This window comes from Nasonia vitripennis, chromosome 4, assembly GCF_009193385.2.
Source record: "Nasonia vitripennis strain AsymCx chromosome 4, Nvit_psr_1.1, whole genome shotgun sequence".
Lineage (NCBI taxonomy): Eukaryota > Metazoa > Arthropoda > Insecta > Hymenoptera > Pteromalidae > Nasonia > Nasonia vitripennis.
This window is the reverse complement of record NC_045760.1, coordinates 27,745,380-27,762,521: the sequence shown is the minus strand read 5'-3', so window position 1 is coordinate 27,762,521 and position 17,142 is coordinate 27,745,380. Positions and strand designations below refer to the sequence as shown.

The window sequence follows — 17,142 nt, the reverse complement described above, 5'->3', positions numbered from 1 at the left end:
TTACTTTAATATATAAAAAGCTTTTCTATAGTATTACAACAAAAGTTATATATCAGGTCTTATCGACATTTTTTTCAAAAAAAAACTGTTGTGGTTGAATTATCGGTTTCTAAGACTAATGGTTTCGAGGAAATTGAAATGAATTAATGATTCATTATAGATTTTCAATTAATGCTTATGTATTTACATATAAAACAGACTGGTTGAAAACGTTTGGTTAAAAACGCCTTATAGAATAATAGACATAATACTTCCATAAGGATGAATATTTGAATGAGTTAAAATTTGGCTTATTGTCATTTTCTGATATAAATAACGTGGAATTTTCGAGTAACATCACAGTTTCTGATTGCATCGAAGAATTCAGTAGCAATTTTTAAAATGGCCTCCCGCCAATCTTCTTCTCTCTTTGCGTTATCGCCTTGTTCGTTGCTATTGCATCGGCTCGAAGTGTCGAGGAACCCTAATATGATGATTCCGAGGATGACATCCCAAGAGGGGTAAGAATAAAAACGTTTTTAGAAATATCAAAATTCTATACAAAGTACACGACAAAAATAGTAACTTTCTAACGAGAAAAAGTGTTTCCATGTCTACCATTAGTTACTTTAGAAACTCTCTACATTTAATTTTAGATCTAATTGAAAAATACATCGACACACATGAAGCAAATTTTAAGCGTTTTCATCGAATTTCTTACAGTCATCGAAATTGGCAATCAGCTTGCTGGAGAAGGTAATGAAGAGTGTGTTTAAGCATATTAATAAGGATCGTCTCGTCGATGCCGTAAGCGAATGTGGGTTCAATATTTTCCACCTAAAGCGTCTTTACAAGTGTGGGGTCAGATTTTCTATTCAAACTACAATTTTTTAATAAGCATATCGTGAGAAACTTCTGTAAATGGAAACAATTTTATTATTTGATTCCAGGCTGGTTAATTTAAAGACAACAAGGAACGTTGCATTATCAAGAAGTCTGACCATTAAGAAACCGTTAAAAAACCGCAGTTAAAACTTTTCTATTTATCAATATAATGAAGAAGAAAAATTGTGCATGATTTATCTTCACTGTTACAATAAAACTTTCAAGCTATTATAAAAATATAGGTCCATCGTTCATACAACTTTATTATTATACATCTTTATTCGTATGATATTCGTTTCCATAAATATAAACATTATTCAAAACACTGATTACAACTCGATCTAGATTTAAGTCTTGAAAAAATATCTTCGCAATGCATACACGATTTCCGCGTTTTTATATAGACCTAAAAAGCGGCGCTCAAGCGACCTTTTTTGACCGGTCTGAAAAAAGCGCTTTCTAAAAAGTTTATAAAAATGATTAAAACATGTGCTATTAACGCAAATATAAATACAGGTATATGCATTATATACGGAACTAATACTTGGAGGTACCGTGTCAAAAAAAATTCCTAATCTAACAATCATTTTATCTAATAAGAAATTTTGAAATGGAAACGGAAAAACAATTTTTAATTTTAGTTATTAAATCAATTTATTATTTGAAAATTCCCGCACCTTTAGAATCGCTATATGCTCGCGCGGCACTGGCTGATAGACACTGGGTGTATTCCGAGTCGTAGCTCGTAGCTATAGTTATAATCCGTCTGCGCGAGGCTCCGCTCAATGCGCAGAGTTATCCAGGCGTATATGTACGCGCATCATGAATTAACGTCAATATGGAACACACCCAGCAGACGACATTCTGCAAACGCAGCCACTAATCCGATTCTTCTTGGCTAATGTCGAGTGTGCGCCGGAACGAACTGTGATATACTTATCAACGGCTTTTGTAAACAATGTATTTGTAATTAAGACCAAATTGCCGAGATATTCTGCTGTGCTGTGTCAAATTTTTGTGATAATCAACAATATTACGGAAAGATCGTATCGAATACTGCCGTAAATATAGTCATGGATTCCGAAAAAAACGGAGTGCCTTATTCGCAAAGTGGCGACAAAGAGCAGGATGAGGTTAGGATTTTATTTTGTGCATTATTCGACTTTAAATTTTTAGATTTAGTTTATAATTTCGCCGAATTAATCGAATAATTATTTTGGATGTATTCTATTACAACGAAGATATAGATAAGTCAACAATAATTAAAGAATTTTGAATATCACAGATAAACAGATTTTTCTTTATTTTATTGGTTTCACGAAAATAGTTTTTCGCAAAAATTTTATGAATTTATGGAGAAGAAGTAATTGCAAAACTGAAAATTAAAAAAAAAATACTGATGCAAAACAATCCATACTTACATTTCCGCGAAAATATTTGATTGATTAGTCACTTATAGTTTTTGTGTTATCGCGAGAATATATACATATAGATATGCATGTGATGCATACATAAACACTTACGCATCAAGCAAAAATGTTTAGAATTACAATTAAAAAAAAAAAAATTATTAAACTATTAAAATAAATTTAAATTAAAACAAATATTCATAACAATCGAATGACGATAATTAAAATTTTCAGAAACTTTTGCAACCATTCACATACATTCTTCAAGTGCCTGGAAAACAAATTAGAGGAAAACTAGCCCATGCCTTCAATTACTGGTTAAAAATTCCAGTAGAAAAGCTACAGGCAGTTGGAGACATTACACAAATGCTGCATAATTCCAGTTTACTGTAAGTTTTACTCATATATAATATTAATTATATAAGACTTTTCAATAGATAATCTAAACACATGTGAAATTTTATATTACAGCATAGACGACATTCAAGACAACTCCATACTTCGTAGAGGCATTCCAGTTGCACATTCAATTTATGGAGTTGCAAGTACAATAAATGCTGCCAATTACGTACTGTTTATTGCACTAGAACGAGTAATATCTCTCAATCATCCAGAGGTTTGTTTGTCCTAATCTCATACGCGATCGCGCCGAAATTTCGGAGAAAATAATCTCAAGGCTATTTTAATATGCAGGCCACTCAAGTGTACACGGAACAACTTCTAGAGCTTCACCGAGGCCAAGGAATGGAAATATATTGGAGAGATAACTTCATTTGTCCTTCAGAAGCTGAATATAGGACTATGACTATTCGCAGTAAGTAGCGCGCGTGTATGCGGGCGTAAAACTTGATTTCGTGCACAGCGATTCTCGCACTTTTAAAATCGTGGATATAGAGTGTTTTTTTTCGGGCCGAATATAAACGAAACAAATCGAATTTCGCGCACTCGTATTTAAATGCATAAAATACGCAACTAATGCGTCAATTCTGATCACAATTTTATTTTTAGAAACGGGAGGACTATTCAACTTGGCCGTTCGTCTGATGCAACTTTTCTCAGATTGTAAAGAGGACTTCACACCATTAGCTGGGATATTAGGTTTATACTTCCAAATAAGGGACGATTATTGTAATTTATGTTTGCAAGAGGTAACATTCAGTTTTATCATATTTTGTTATACAAATATTGGAGACTGTTATAATGACAATATTATTCGCTTCAGTATACGGAAAACAAGAGTTATTGTGAAGATCTTTCCGAGGGAAAATTCAGTTTTCCGATCATTCACGCTATACAAAGCAACGCAGATGATGGCCAAGTTTTGAGTATCCTTTGCAATACAAAACATACCCAAAGAATAAACTACTCAATATTATTATAATTTTGTATTCATCAACTTTTCTTTAACAAAATAAATAGATATTTTACGACAGAGAACAAAAAACGTCGAGGTGAAAAGATACTGCGTCAATTTATTGGATAAATTTGGATCCTTTGCTTACACAAGACAAATATTGAGCGATCTTGATAAGCAAGCAAGAGAAGAAGTCGAAAGATTAGGAGGCAATCCTTACTTAATAGCTGTTCTTGACGAATTGCTTGCTTGGAAAAAAGGCCAAAATTCCTCAAGTGAAATTTAATCATGAACTGTTGAATAACAAACATACGCTGAACTCATGTTCCTAATGAAGCGTTATGTTTTTTAAAGCTAAATATTTTACGGCTTAATTGTCATGCGTTCATCAAAGTATGCAGACAAACGCTTCTTTCAGAAAGAAATAAAATTTGAAAAACTGTTGTTCATGTATCAACAATATATAAATTGAGAAAGAAAACACTTTTAATATAATTCAACAGTTATAATAATAACATTTCATAGTATTAATCTTTAAAATCGATATACGCTCTCAGCTATCACGTGTTAAACATGCACTTGTGTTTATATGACAATATTAAAGTGATTTCGCTTAACATACAAAAGACAATACGTATTTAATACAAAAAACATTTCTAATCTTATATAACATTTCTACTTAATGAATATATTAATGTTTTTTTTTAAAATACTATACTAACGTAAAACTAATAATTATTGTAGTTCTCATATAGAAATTGCTTAAACTGTTAATGATTAAGTCTCAGTATACATACATATTTGTGAATAGTTTTAATAATGGTATCAACGCTACTTAAATCACGCACGAAGTATGAATTATTTACATCATTTTATACGATTATTTAATTTACACGACCAATTAATTAATATAATCAAAATTATTGTTTTAAAGAATATTGATAATTTTATCGTGATAGATATCCTATAGGTATAATAATAATTGGCAACTATGAATGCATGATTGAAAATATAATTTTTTTAGAACCATTAAGGGCATGCCACAGTCCTGTTTTATCGACCCTAACTTAGATTCCACTTTTTGTAATGCATAAGCGTTTAAAGAAACTTTTTGCAATAAATACTTAAAATGTCCGTACATTCATATCAACATGCTTGTATATACTTGTAATTACTTTCCTTTATTATATTTTAATTCGTTTTTAATACACGCTCTTTTAAAATTAAACGCGAAAAATTTTTTCTTATATATAAAAACCTACAAGATTTTAAAATGATTCTCTCCACTATTTTTAAAATACGAATAATTTTTATTCCAACATTCGTTTTGAACGAATTCTGAACCAGATTGAAACTCCGTCTTGTATAATTTACCTTATCATATTCAATTCCCACACAAGATTCATTTCAACAAAAATCTCATAAAAATAGCCTCACTGTCCATGAGCTCTTGACGAAGGACATCCCCGTCAAATAGACTCATGTTCAGCATTTCTTGTTACAATGTACATGGTCTTTCTGACTAGAATATTCTTTGCTCGGTTTGTCTCCTTTTTGTAAGCATCCACGGTGCGTCACTGACCAGAAAATCCAAGGTGATGCCCAATCTATTACAGTTGCAATAAATTCGCTACTTTTTCTGATTTTCGACGTGCGACTCTCAAATCACTTCAGGAATATTAAAGATAAACAAATTAATGTTGTCACAGATATCAATTTATTTACAAAATTACATTATGAACAACTTCTCTTCATTGATATACACTATAATATAATATTGGAAATAGTATATATGTATAGCTATGTATTATACATATTTTTCTTACATATAACTTTCTTTTCATCGTAAAAATGTTTTCATCTCTATTTTAAATTTTATATTGCAAACAACACTATTATTCTATATTAGCATCCTCTCTCATATAAAAATCTTTATTACGCGAACAATAGTATTTTATCTGTCAAAAAAATTAACGTAATGCGTTTTTAAATCTATTTTCATAATATAAAATTTGAAATGTATTTAATAAAAGTTATCGAACACATAAATCTATAGCTGTAGTCTCCATTCGTACTATTTTATGGCCTATCCAAAAACAAATTATAAGTTTTGCATGTGATCATCTAGTTAAAATATGTTTAAGACGTTTCAAAGGGTTAAGTACCATATGGAAATTTATAATTGAAGTTGTAGAATTTACAATCCCTTGTTGTAATTAAAATTTATGATTGGCGAATAAGTAACACTAAAACTTGGCACGTATTTGATCAGCAACACCAATGATAGGCACAAAACCCAATGTCGAAGTTGGTGTAATTATTGATCCTCTCTGAAAAAAAGGATTCATTATGAAAAATATGTTTCTTCGAAGGATAATCGAATCAAAAACAAAGTTGACTAGTTTTAGTAATTAAGACGTTAGGACCCCTTTGCGCGGTTTTCAGAGGACTACCCGTCCTAGAAAGTTGTGATATTTTAGGCAATATACGAAAAAATAGCCTCATACGAGCTTTTTAGCTGATAAAATTAATTTTTTAAAACTAAGGCATGAACGATCTAACTTTCACGAAGAGAAACAAGTGACACAACCTTTTAGGAAACCGTTGATATTTGACAAGTCTGCTGCGGCTCCGGTTCGCTATCTTCGTCAGTTTCACTAGCCCAAGAGGGCTGTCGCTCTCGTCATAATTCCCCGTCACTTCCGCCGAAACCTGGTCGACTCGAGACACAGTCGTCCAACACTTCCGTCACCTGCGGCAGGGCATTCAATTATTATCATCACAATCAAAGCATAAGAAGGTTATCTATTTCTTCGATTTAAACAATAGTGAAATCAACATTTTTGCAAAATTAAAAAAAAGTTTAAAATAACTATGATATAATTATTCGTAAATACCAGGACTTCTTCAAAGTGATTGTAGCAGTCTGGATTTGTGTGTAAAAGACTTTCTCCCATTGAATGCGAGGCCTGTTGACATTCACAGGTCGAACGATAATCTAGAGCACTTATCGCTGCGTGTATCGCCGATAAAATTACCAATAGTCCAGCTGGAATCAAACAAAAATATTAAAATTTCTGTCTCTTTTTTTCTATTAGAATTCTATACAATAAGCTACTTTTCAATAAAAATTCCAATCAACTATTCGAAGCCAGAAACGACTTTAAAATAATTTATGCAACGATGTAAACTTCCTATCACAGTCAGACGTTGATCAACTGTCAACATCGAACTTCCAGTACGATGTGAAGTACTCTCTGCCTTGATGATTGTAATCGACTGCTTCATAACCAACAAACCAAAGCAAAGCTGTATAGTGAAGTAAATTCTACATCAAAGGATGAAGAAGTACACGGAGTATCTACCATCCAGCCGCTCCAATAAAAAATCGCGCCAAGCCCCAAAACATTCTGGCAACGACGTAACCGTCTCTTATCTCATCAACTGTCTAAACCTGAACAGGGGCTGACCCAAACTCGCTTACGACGAGTAACCTGACGCCTCTTCACATAGCCGTGAGCAACAAATCCCCAAAAATGGTCGAGTTACTGCTCGATCACGGGGCTGACGTTAACCCGAGATCATCCGGAAGAAGGCAAAAGACTCCTCTGTTTTTGGCCGTCGAGAAAGACTGTCTGGAGATATCCCTGTTGCTTTTGAGGAAAGGAGCTTTGGTAAGAAAGGCGAACACTCCGTTGATCAGAGCTTACGATTTGGCCAGAAAAAATCACAACGAACCACTGCGCTCGCTGTAGGCGCAGCATTTGGTGACGCAAATCCTTGGAACAACGACTCAGAGGAAGAAAAAATACGAAGGATCGCAGTTTTGAAACACAATTCTATGATTATAGCGAAGAAGTATGGACTGGGGAAAAACACTCGGATCCGGGCTTTTTAAGCTTTGAATGTAACGATGTGTACATTTAGATGTGAAGCAATTGATGTGTTAATTTGCGTATGTTATGTATGTTGTTCACTATTCTATAGAATATTGATAATAAATTGTAAAAAAAGAGAAAACTGAGAAAATTTAAAACTTTCTGAAGCACCCAATGTTGGATAAGGGCCAAATAGAACTTTATAATTATACTAATAACAATTACTCTTAATTCGCGTAATGACCAATAAAAACAGTCGTAATACTTTACACGGCACACAGCCATGCCCTGAATATATTTTATAAAGTGACTCATGCATAAATTATCAAGCCAATGTTCAATTTAGCCTTATAATTTCGCTCACGTGTAATAATTTGAATTTCAATTAGTGTTTGCATACACAATTATTTCATACGCGTAGTTTAACTTTTGGTATAGTTCCCTTGTATACTGCGAACAATCAATAATAGCCAATTATTAGTTTCGAGTTAATTACTTTGCCACTATGATTGCATGTACATAGTAAGCTATACACGTCATAAATATAGTAGGCTAATATAGCCCTCATTATGATCAGAGTGTCCCATCTATACACAAGATTAATGAGATAATCCAATTTTATTTTAAACTTTATCCACGAGCAACACTCGCCTCGTCAATCCTACACTTTCAACAGTCCTGTAAAGATATCCCTTGATAGAAAATTGGTTCTATTTCTGGGCAAAATTTCTGCTCAAATTACTGGAAATACTCTGAAACGAATTTCGGATAGTACTTTATTTTAAAAAATTTCGACCAGAAATAGGGTCAATTTCCTACCAGATATCCGGATGAAATAAAAAAGGGAAAATAGGTCGAACATTCAAAAAGCAAAACTTATATTTTCAAAAAAAAAAACAACAACATAAATACAGGGGGGAAAAAGTGCAGGCGTTATCTCCTCGCCGCTATAAAGAATATCGTGTACCGTCAAAAAAGGCGAGCCAGAGTTGGTGCGGTTTCCAGGCCAGGAGACAGGCGACCGGCAGATAAAACAAGCCTCTGCGCCAGCCACTCGTCGCAGCAAGTGTCACCGACCAGCAGCGGACTCCGAAGCTCTCCTCGTTCCTGCCAAAGACACGAGAACATTTTTACGCTCGTTGAAGCTCTCTCACACTATCCTATTGGAAAATGTATCTCTCACAACATAACACAACTGCAAAATACATTTCGATCATTCCTCATCATGGCACATCACCTTCAAGACTTTAAAGTCAGCTATACGCTAACGGTTTCTCAGAAAGGAAAGCAATGCCGCGACTGTCCTGCCGATGCAATGCCTGGGACATAATGATGAAAGGAAGCGTGATCGAGGTGTTAACTAGATTTTCTCGAGCGGCGAGAGAGTAGCTTCCGATGTAATTGTGAATTCGCGTTAATCGATTTCAGCACTTCAGCATTCGCTTCACGCCTACTACTCTATCGCGTTTCTGCGTTATAATCGAGAAAACGGGAGTTTTGGGGTGTGGATATATATTGTTGTGGGAGGGTATAGATAAGATACTTTTGAAGATTGGCGGGGAAGGTGCCCCCGAGGCTTAGGGAAAATCGGACCCGTGATTTTATTTTGATTATGCTGATAAGAATTTCGTGTACGATAACTCACCGGATGCAAACTTGGACGAACTTATCGATGACCCACTCGATTTCCAGGAATAGGGTGATGGCCGATAATACTCTGAAAAGAAAGGATTTGTGGTGAGAAATTTTAGTTGTCTGTGAATTTACGTGAAAATTCGATGAGTATTATAATTACAGAACAAATTGTTTTCTTACAAAACGTAATAGCCGAGAACGTGGCCGTGAAACGCCATGTCTACGCCAACTCCGCAGGTCACTGGAACAAGAATTGGTTACTATTTTATTATTTCAGTTTGTAACATACATTTTGCTTTTATGTCTGATATCTGATATGGTGAGGTGGCTTTGCGTCTATCTTTACACTCATTAGCCCTTCATTCGTCCTGTGTTATTCTACTCTTTTATGTTTATGCTTTACTGGAATATGGACTTATATATATATATATATATATATATATATATATATATATATATATATATATATATATATATATATATATACTTTATGGTAAGGTTTTACATTTTTTTATATAACAAAATGTATCAAATGATTTAAACTTGTTAATAAATCTCGGAACAGTATTGAAACATCAGTATAAATAAAAAATTGTATGTTGACATCAATCAATTAATATGTTAAATTCAATTCGGTTCATTTGCCACACAATTTCTCGTTTGCGGCAGCCATACACGGAAAATTGAAGGTCATTTCAATAAGTGATCGACGCTTCGAGGCAAATCGTTCGCTATATAATCAACCTGCGGAAGTCCATCGAAAAATAATTCACGAGCATCCTTATTTCCCCCCAGATTTCACTTCGTATTATACACTTTTGCAAGCTTCAGCAATATTTTCGATTAAAAAATTTTTTTGATTAAAAAAGCGCCGCGATTTCGGATGCACAACTCGGCACATAATATCAATATATTAAAAAAAAAACAAGTGACTTTTATGAAGCAATAAAAATGTATGTAATACACAGGGGAAAAAAGCGAATATCTTCTATACGACATCGCCGAAGAGAAATATCTGTCCTTTCAAGGCTTCGCATCAGCCGAGAGTGGAAATGAAGTTTTCCGAGTTTTCCCGGCGACAATTAGATTTGTCGCTCGTCGTCGCCGCGACAACGAGAGCCACACTATGTACCAAAAGATTCCAGCTCGTGAAGCTTTATGCAAATTCTGGAAAACCATCAGGACGTGTAATCGCAGTAGTAATTCCTACTACCAGCGATATTTTCTCCCGTAAGTCGAGTTTCATCTGAGTATGCCATTAGACAATTGAAATATTCATACATACGCACGTATGCACGTCGAGCTACGAAAAGGCATCTGACTATTCAGCTGCTCTTACTACTTACACGCATTCTTTCGTCGAAGCTGTGTGTACGTATTCGTACATGCCTATACATAATGAATTGTAGTCTCCTGCAATACACACACAGCTGAAAAAGTACACGTCGGATGTTCATCTCTCTGAGAGATATGCTTCAAGGGTGTACGTGTGTATATATTTTTAAAAACAGACAAAAGCAGCCGAGAGAAAGACGACGACGTCTAGTCTGGCAGAGGTGTAATGTTGCGCGCACGTGTGTGTGTGTGTATATATAGGGGGTAGATGTATTACTGTTTCATGAAGCGCACGAACTGCACTGCACTGCTGTGTCTCTCTATCTATGCGCCAATTCGCCTGGACGTAACGTATCTACGAGGCTCTAAGTTGGCGCGCGTTGCGCGGATAAAACACGCTGCCGAATGCTTCTCGCGCATGAACGCACGGCTTGAATCTTTTAGGCGAGTATAGAGGAGCCTCGAGGTTTTTCGAATGTTGAATTTTTTAAAAAAAGCTTCGAAAAATAGGATGAATGAAACTTCGTTTGGAGATTTTACGATGATAAAAATGCTGCGAGCAATAAATTGAAACGCATAAAACATTTATTTATGATAAATATACATAAACGATAATTCATTCCAATCGAAATAAATGATTGATCGTCCTACAAACGCGTTCAATTTTATTTCCTTCCCCATCACAGCAGCGTTATAAAGCCACATCTATATATCTCGCTTATTTATTTCCGATGATCGTTATATGCGCACCCACAAAGTCGAACGCGAGAAAATATAATGAGCGAGCTCTGCTGCTCGAGAAAAGTCGACTTCCTCGCGCGCAAAGAAAAGTCAATAAGCCGAAAAGCAGCGGGACACAAGTTTGCAGAGAGAGAGAGAGGGAGAGAGAGAACGAAGAAAAAAGCAAAAGTAAAAAAAGAGCCGCCGCGTCGAAAAGTGAGGTAATCTCTTGAGACTTGCGTCTTTTTAATCCCCCCCCCCCCCTACACACACACACACACACACATATAGATCGGCAGTAGTGGGCTCTCTTTTATTTGCAGTGCACTCGAGGGGCTTGACGCCGGGCCCAATAAAGCCTCGGCCGAGCATTATTATCATCATCCCCCGCGTCATCATTATTATCATTATTATTATTATCATAGACATAGCAGTTTCTTTGGCCGCAGCTTATTCCTCCTGCGGCTATGCGCTGCATGAAAGCTCCTCGTCCCTCGCCGATCTCTCGACTCTCTGTGCTCTGTTGTAATATCGACCGTGTATTCAACGGTCCGCAGCTCTTTTCGCGCTTTTTCTCGCTGCTTATCCGCCCGGCTGTCGCGAGTCCCTTTGTTTTCAGCCGTGAGACTGTCGAGCAGCTCGTGATTGTTATGTCCTCGTTGCTCGCTTGTATGGAAGTTAATGTCATGTCTGAATTCGTATATGCGCCGAATGTTTGTTTTTAAAATTTTTATACGCTCGAGTGTTCTTCGCGAAGTTTAAAGGGCCGCGGTGATGAAGAACATTATATGGGAATCGATGCGCTATAAAGTCGCGCTGATATTATATACGAGAGACCATCTTTGCTCTAGCCGTAAAGTGTTTAAGCCTTAATTAATGCCTTAGTGGGAGTAAAGCGCGTAATGACTTTTGCGCATTATATGCGCTATAGGTTTATTTTAACGTATATTATACAATTCAGTATTCGAGTTTCGTATAGAAACTAGCGCATAATTGAAAATAAACTTTCGTAATTTCATTTTCATTTTCCGAGCAAAAAAAAAAGAAATTCTTCATAATTTTCCAATCACAAGTGAAAATATCTACGACGATGGAAACCGGGACCTGTGTATTATCCAATTCGTCGCGTCGAATCGAGTCTTGTGAGAGCAAGTATATATAGGTATATATATGTACGACTATGAGAAATATCTCTGCAGCGCGAAGGAGAGAGGAAATGCGATTTAAGCCCTGACTTTTTCGACTGCGTCGTATAAATTCACCGAATTTCCCGGCGAGCCGCGGAAACGCGTGTGCCGACAAACTATCTTTCTGGATCAGTGAAGCTCCGTCGCGGGTCATTTTTCAGCGTGAAATTTTCATTTTCTTTATTCTTTTTATTCTAAAAATCGAACAAACCCAAATCGTATTGGCTTTGAAACATATATACCGGGAATATTTTCTTCGTAAATAAGTTTCAAGGCTGTACTCGATGCGACCGATTTTTTTGCCACGGGTGATGTATTATGATAATTTTTCGAAGTGAAACTTTCCACTCTTATAATTACTTTTTCTCATCGTTGTAATTATTATAGAAGAGCGAGCTGGAGGCGCTAGAGCACACTTGAATGCTTGAAAATGTGCGCGGAAAATGTCAATGCGGTCTCTGCGATTTAGTAATTATTTAGTAGTGCGACGTGCAGCGCATTTTTTTATTTTATGCTTGTGTGCGTGTATTATACTTTTTTGAAAACGGCTCATACGTGAAAATATTGCGAGAAATATTGCAAGCCACAGATGCGATAAATTACAGATAGTGAGGTCGTTGTAATCGAACCGAAGGTAGTGGGAATAATAGTTTCATGCGACGAAATGTAGATGGCGCATAGGCATTTCTCTACTTCACTCATCATTTTAACGCGGAACTTAATAACGAGTGGGGGTAAAAGTTTTGAAAAAAAAAATAGAAAAGGTGAAGTTTTTAAATGCAAAATTTTTAAACTGAGATTTTAAAATGGAAAAGTATATAAAATAAAAATGTTGAATTGAAATATTGCGAAAATTTCACCTTTCATAATAAATCAATTCATAATTTTCTCCATTACAATTTTTTTTTTAATTTTCACCCCCTCTCACCACCACAGCGTCACTATCATTACAACTAGGAAATTGTGTGATGCAATTGTATATATGAAAAAGAAATGTATGAAATACGAAGTTGTACCAAATTTTAACATCCTCAAGTTTCCCTGGTAGAAAATCACCCACTTAAAATGGCCGTAAAGGCAGAAACTGGCTAAGTAAAATGTCAAAAAAACTTGACATTTTAAATTTCCTAAAAATAGCGATGTTTTGGGAATTTTTCATGGCTGAGAATTACATTTCATGAAAATATCAATAAATCAATTAATTTTTCGGATGTAAAATACAAAATTATTAATATTTAGGCATAAGCTGAATAATTTGAATAATTCAAACATATGGTGAAGCTCGTAGGGCTTGAATGGAACAACGTCTGCGTGGCTCAGTCGGCTAAGGCTCACTGACGTACTTATTTGGCGTCGTGCAGGGTGTGGGTTCAAGTCTCCAGTCAGACAGAATTTTTTCTGATGCAAAAAATTATTCTATACTTTCCTTTAAACTAAAAACTCGAATCCAAGCCTGCTAGATACCATTTTCCAATTCTAACCTCAAACTGTGATAAACACGTGTTACCCAGCTGTGTTATTCTACCAACTATAATGGGCAGTTTGTACTTAAGAACAAGGTAAGCAGATTGGATCCAAGAACTGCCCATTAAATTGGAGAAAAAGCGTTACAGTCTGCCTAAGAAATGGCAAAGAAAACTGCCTAGTTCTTAGATTCCAATCCAAGAACTGGCCATTAAGTGGGTTACCGATAAAAACTAAAAAAATTTATAGTTATGAAATAGAAGCACGAAATGCCTGGCGCTCTTCTCATTGGTCAGATACGTATATGAATTTGGGAATTTTATCGACAGCAATCAAGACCTCACAGGCTTAAAGAAGAATAAAAGAACAGTTTTAAGGCACACGTTTATTGCATGTCATGATCATGTTCTCGAAAAATAAAAAAAAAATCTCTCACACTATAACACATGTTGCATAACTTGGAGGTCATATTATTTTTTGAATCTATATACATCACACGAACAATTTTAAATTATCGTATACTCGTACACATCGAAAATACACTATCTGCCCACACTCCATTACACCCCGAAAAATCAATGCTCAACGTACGCCAATACATATATAACGCATCATTCCCCCCTTTCTTATTATTTTCCTAATAGCATCTCCTCAATAACAACTCGCTCGTCCCTTTCTACGCTCCCTCCAGCCTCTACACTGCGTCAACACGAAAGAAAAGGAAGCTATACGCGTCATTTGCTGAATCACGCCGATATTTGCCTTGTTTTCGAGAACTGCGTATACATACTCCCCGCGGAACCGCGAGTACGCGCATCTCACTTTTAAATGAGTTTCCACTGCATATACGCCGACGAGAAAGTCGCTAAATTTCTATATGGACTGTTTGTTTTGCCGCTGCATTAATATGAAAAGTAGTGCTAGAAAAAATTAGCTTACGTATGCATGAAACGAAAGTTTGCATTAGGGGTAATGCGTCTCGAGAGACGCGAATGAAGCTCCTATTCGCTTTGTATGCAAGCTGCTGCTGCAGCTCGATGTGCTACTGAGTTATTTCAGGAGAGTAATTTTGAGATTTTTAAAGGAAAATTTGAATCTGTATAGGTGTATGTCAACTAAGTTTTGATTTGTTAGACAATTGGACTGTGTCTGTTTTCGAAGTATATTATAATATTCTCTAATTTAATCGTGGAATAATGTACCTAAAATTTTGCATACAGCATAAACACAAAATAGACACCAAGCGGAACGTGAACAAGTGGCATTCATTAGCTGGTCTCATCCTGCTATGTATTCTGGTCGAAATATATATTTCGTGAAGTAACCGCTAATTATACTGGAACACCTTGAATTCCTACGTTAATGTAATGTGCATATATTTAGTATTAAGGTTATTTTAAAATTAAAATAAAATAATTCTTGCGATTTTTGCAAATTTTCCCGATTAAAAAAAATCGAATATCTTATTATGCCCCGGGGCCACACAGAACGCACGAATATCTCACATTCTTCTCCTCCACGCTACAACGTGATAATCATCGACGTGCAACGTTTTTAATTAAAAAATTAGCCAATAATTACCATTCCCTCAATTTTATCGAGACGCAAAACATCGTGCAACTGTGCAGCAATTAAAACGATGTATTATCGATTTTAAAATATGCATAAAATAAACGTGCAATAAATAACTGAATAATCAAGCGTTGTAACAAAGAAACCGTGTGATAGTCGGATTTCTAAGTGAAGCTTCATATGCACATGGTATACAGGGCGAGTACAGATTCTTTCGCGCTTATACTGCAGCAGCGGCGCATAGGACGCTGATGGTAATCCGAAGCTCCAATAGGGCATGAAATATACGTCGCATCGTGACTAGAATAACAGCACCCAATGCTTGCATGCACAGTACCCCATCGATAAACAGCACCCGCGATGTGTAATCCATGTCCTCGCTTTATGCACTCTTACATACACCGTGTGTGTGTGTGTGGTCGCAAACTTTTTGTGTATTTTTTATTAACCTTTTGTCCCTCGATTTTTTTATCGTGAAAAACTTTTCCCTTTTTACTATTTCCGTGGCACTTCGTCACGGGATCTAAGCGCAAAAAATTTCCATGCAATATTCAGATTTTTATAGCCCCACTAACTCGGTTTATTTCTCTCCCGCGTAGATCCACTATACTGTGTCCGGAGAGGGAGAGAGAGTGAATATATAGGAGACACTAACGAAAAATAAATGCACGTACAAAGAGACTAACCGACTGCGGCGAAGACTCCGACGATCCTCGATAGAGCCGTTAAGTTCCTCTCCGCAAACTTTCCAGACATGTTGTCCAAGCCCAAATTGGCCGTTTCGTTCCTCTTGCTTTTCAAACTTTCTTCCTCTTCTATTATTCCGCGGAGTTAGGCGAACATTGCGCTACTTTTGCAATCCGCGAGCTTTTGCCGCGCGCGCTCTCTCCTTGCGTCCCCTCGTGGAAATAAAAGTTTAACGATGTGCTCTTGGCACTTCGCGAAAAAAAAAATTATCGAACTGTATGAATAAACAACGCGTGTATAAGAAAAAGCTACCGCGAAAAAATCAAAAGCTCACTCATCCGGAGCTTTCGTGCTTTATCCCGAAAAGTCCAGCAGCTAGGCACGTAATATCCTCTCGGCGTCGTCGCGGCGCACGTACTGACTAGTCGCCGCCGTCGCGTCGCCGCTCGAGGCGATAAAGCTTCGACATAGCGAAGGGAGAGCTTTTTGCGCGCGCGCGCGCGCAGCGACGTCTGACGGCGGCGACTGGCTTCGTCGCGAGCTTTCGTGGTTGTACGTGTGTGTGTGTGTGTGTACAGCAGCGGAAGAACTTGAACCGCGCGTGGATGCTTTTTAATGAGCTTTTCAAATATTCACTTTGCCGCGGCGACGTGTCACACTTGGCTCTCTCAGCGCGAAATCTCTAGCCGGGGGAGAGCTTGCGAGCTTATATTTTCTATGCACCGCTGCTATAGTATGCTTTTCTTATCGTGCGCGCGTGTGTGTATAGGGGGGCTCATTCAATTTCTCGTATAGGGGCCAGACTATTGAGCCGAGACGGTGCGGAGCTTGAAACATTCAAAACGCTTTGGCTAATAGAGCTTGCAAGCTTTCTCTCTCTCTCTCGCTTTGGTATAAGCTGGCTTGATTTTCAACGGTTTGAGCGGGAAATTTCATTTTGTCCTCACTTCTATATTGATGTTCTATGATCCTTTCTGCCCCACCTATATACCCTCTGTAGGTGTGTCGGCTTGTAGTTTTCGTCTAGGCGACATTCC

General features: G+C 36.6%; 2 protein-coding genes across 3 annotated transcripts; one reads left to right on the top strand and one right to left on the bottom strand.

Annotated features, from left to right (window-relative positions):
• Positions 1-1,723: 1,723 nt before the first annotated feature.
• LOC100122074 (geranylgeranyl pyrophosphate synthase) lies at positions 1,724-4,785 on the top strand. The gene is made up of 7 exons (XM_001605629.6): positions 1,724-1,997; positions 2,508-2,662; positions 2,745-2,889; positions 2,967-3,087; positions 3,282-3,421; positions 3,496-3,598; positions 3,693-4,785. The coding sequence occupies exons 1-7, from the start codon at positions 1,938-1,940 to the stop codon at positions 3,911-3,913; spliced, it is 945 nt and encodes a 314-aa protein (XP_001605679.1). The 5' UTR covers positions 1,724-1,937; the 3' UTR covers positions 3,914-4,785.
• A 999-nt stretch (positions 4,786-5,784) lies between these two features.
• Positions 5,785-16,561, bottom strand: LOC100679964. Of its 2 annotated transcripts, none has more exons than XM_003427211.5 (7): positions 16,105-16,561; positions 9,321-9,381; positions 9,151-9,222; positions 8,473-8,612; positions 6,525-6,676; positions 6,218-6,379; positions 5,785-5,957 (listed from the first exon to the last, which is right to left on the bottom strand). In XM_003427211.5, exons 1-6 carry the CDS (start codon positions 16,172-16,174, stop codon positions 6,311-6,313), a joined length of 564 nt encoding a protein of 187 aa, XP_003427259.1. In that variant the 5' UTR covers positions 16,175-16,561; the 3' UTR covers positions 5,785-5,957; positions 6,218-6,310. The 2 variants fall into 2 exon arrangements, with proteins under 2 accessions (XP_003427259.1, XP_016843919.1); XM_016988430.2 differs by having other exon boundaries at positions 16,093-16,538.
• Positions 16,562-17,142: the final 581 nt, after the last annotated feature.

Excerpts from the sequence above, each read along its gene's own strand:
- LOC100122074 (XM_001605629.6), top strand. The coding sequence starts at position 1,938 with ATGGATTCCGAAAAAAACGGAGTGCCTTATTCGCAAAGTGGCGACAAA. Across the intron at positions 1,998-2,507 it reads GCGACAAAGAGCAGGATGAG|AAACTTTTGCAACCATTCAC; the intron begins GTTAGGATTTTA and ends TAAAATTTTCAG. Across the intron at positions 3,422-3,495 it reads GTAATTTATGTTTGCAAGAG|TATACGGAAAACAAGAGTTA; the intron begins GTAACATTCAGT and ends TATTCGCTTCAG.
- LOC100679964 (XM_003427211.5), bottom strand. The coding sequence starts at position 16,174 with ATGTCTGGAAAGTTTGCGGAGAGGAACTTAACGGCTCTATCGAGGATC. Across the intron at positions 9,223-9,320 it reads GTTCTCGGCTATTACGTTTT|AGTATTATCGGCCATCACCC; the intron begins GTAAGAAAACAA and ends CTTTCTTTTCAG. Across the intron at positions 6,380-6,524 it reads ATCACTTTGAAGAAGTCCTG|GTGACGGAAGTGTTGGACGA; the intron begins GTATTTACGAAT and ends GCCCTGCCGCAG.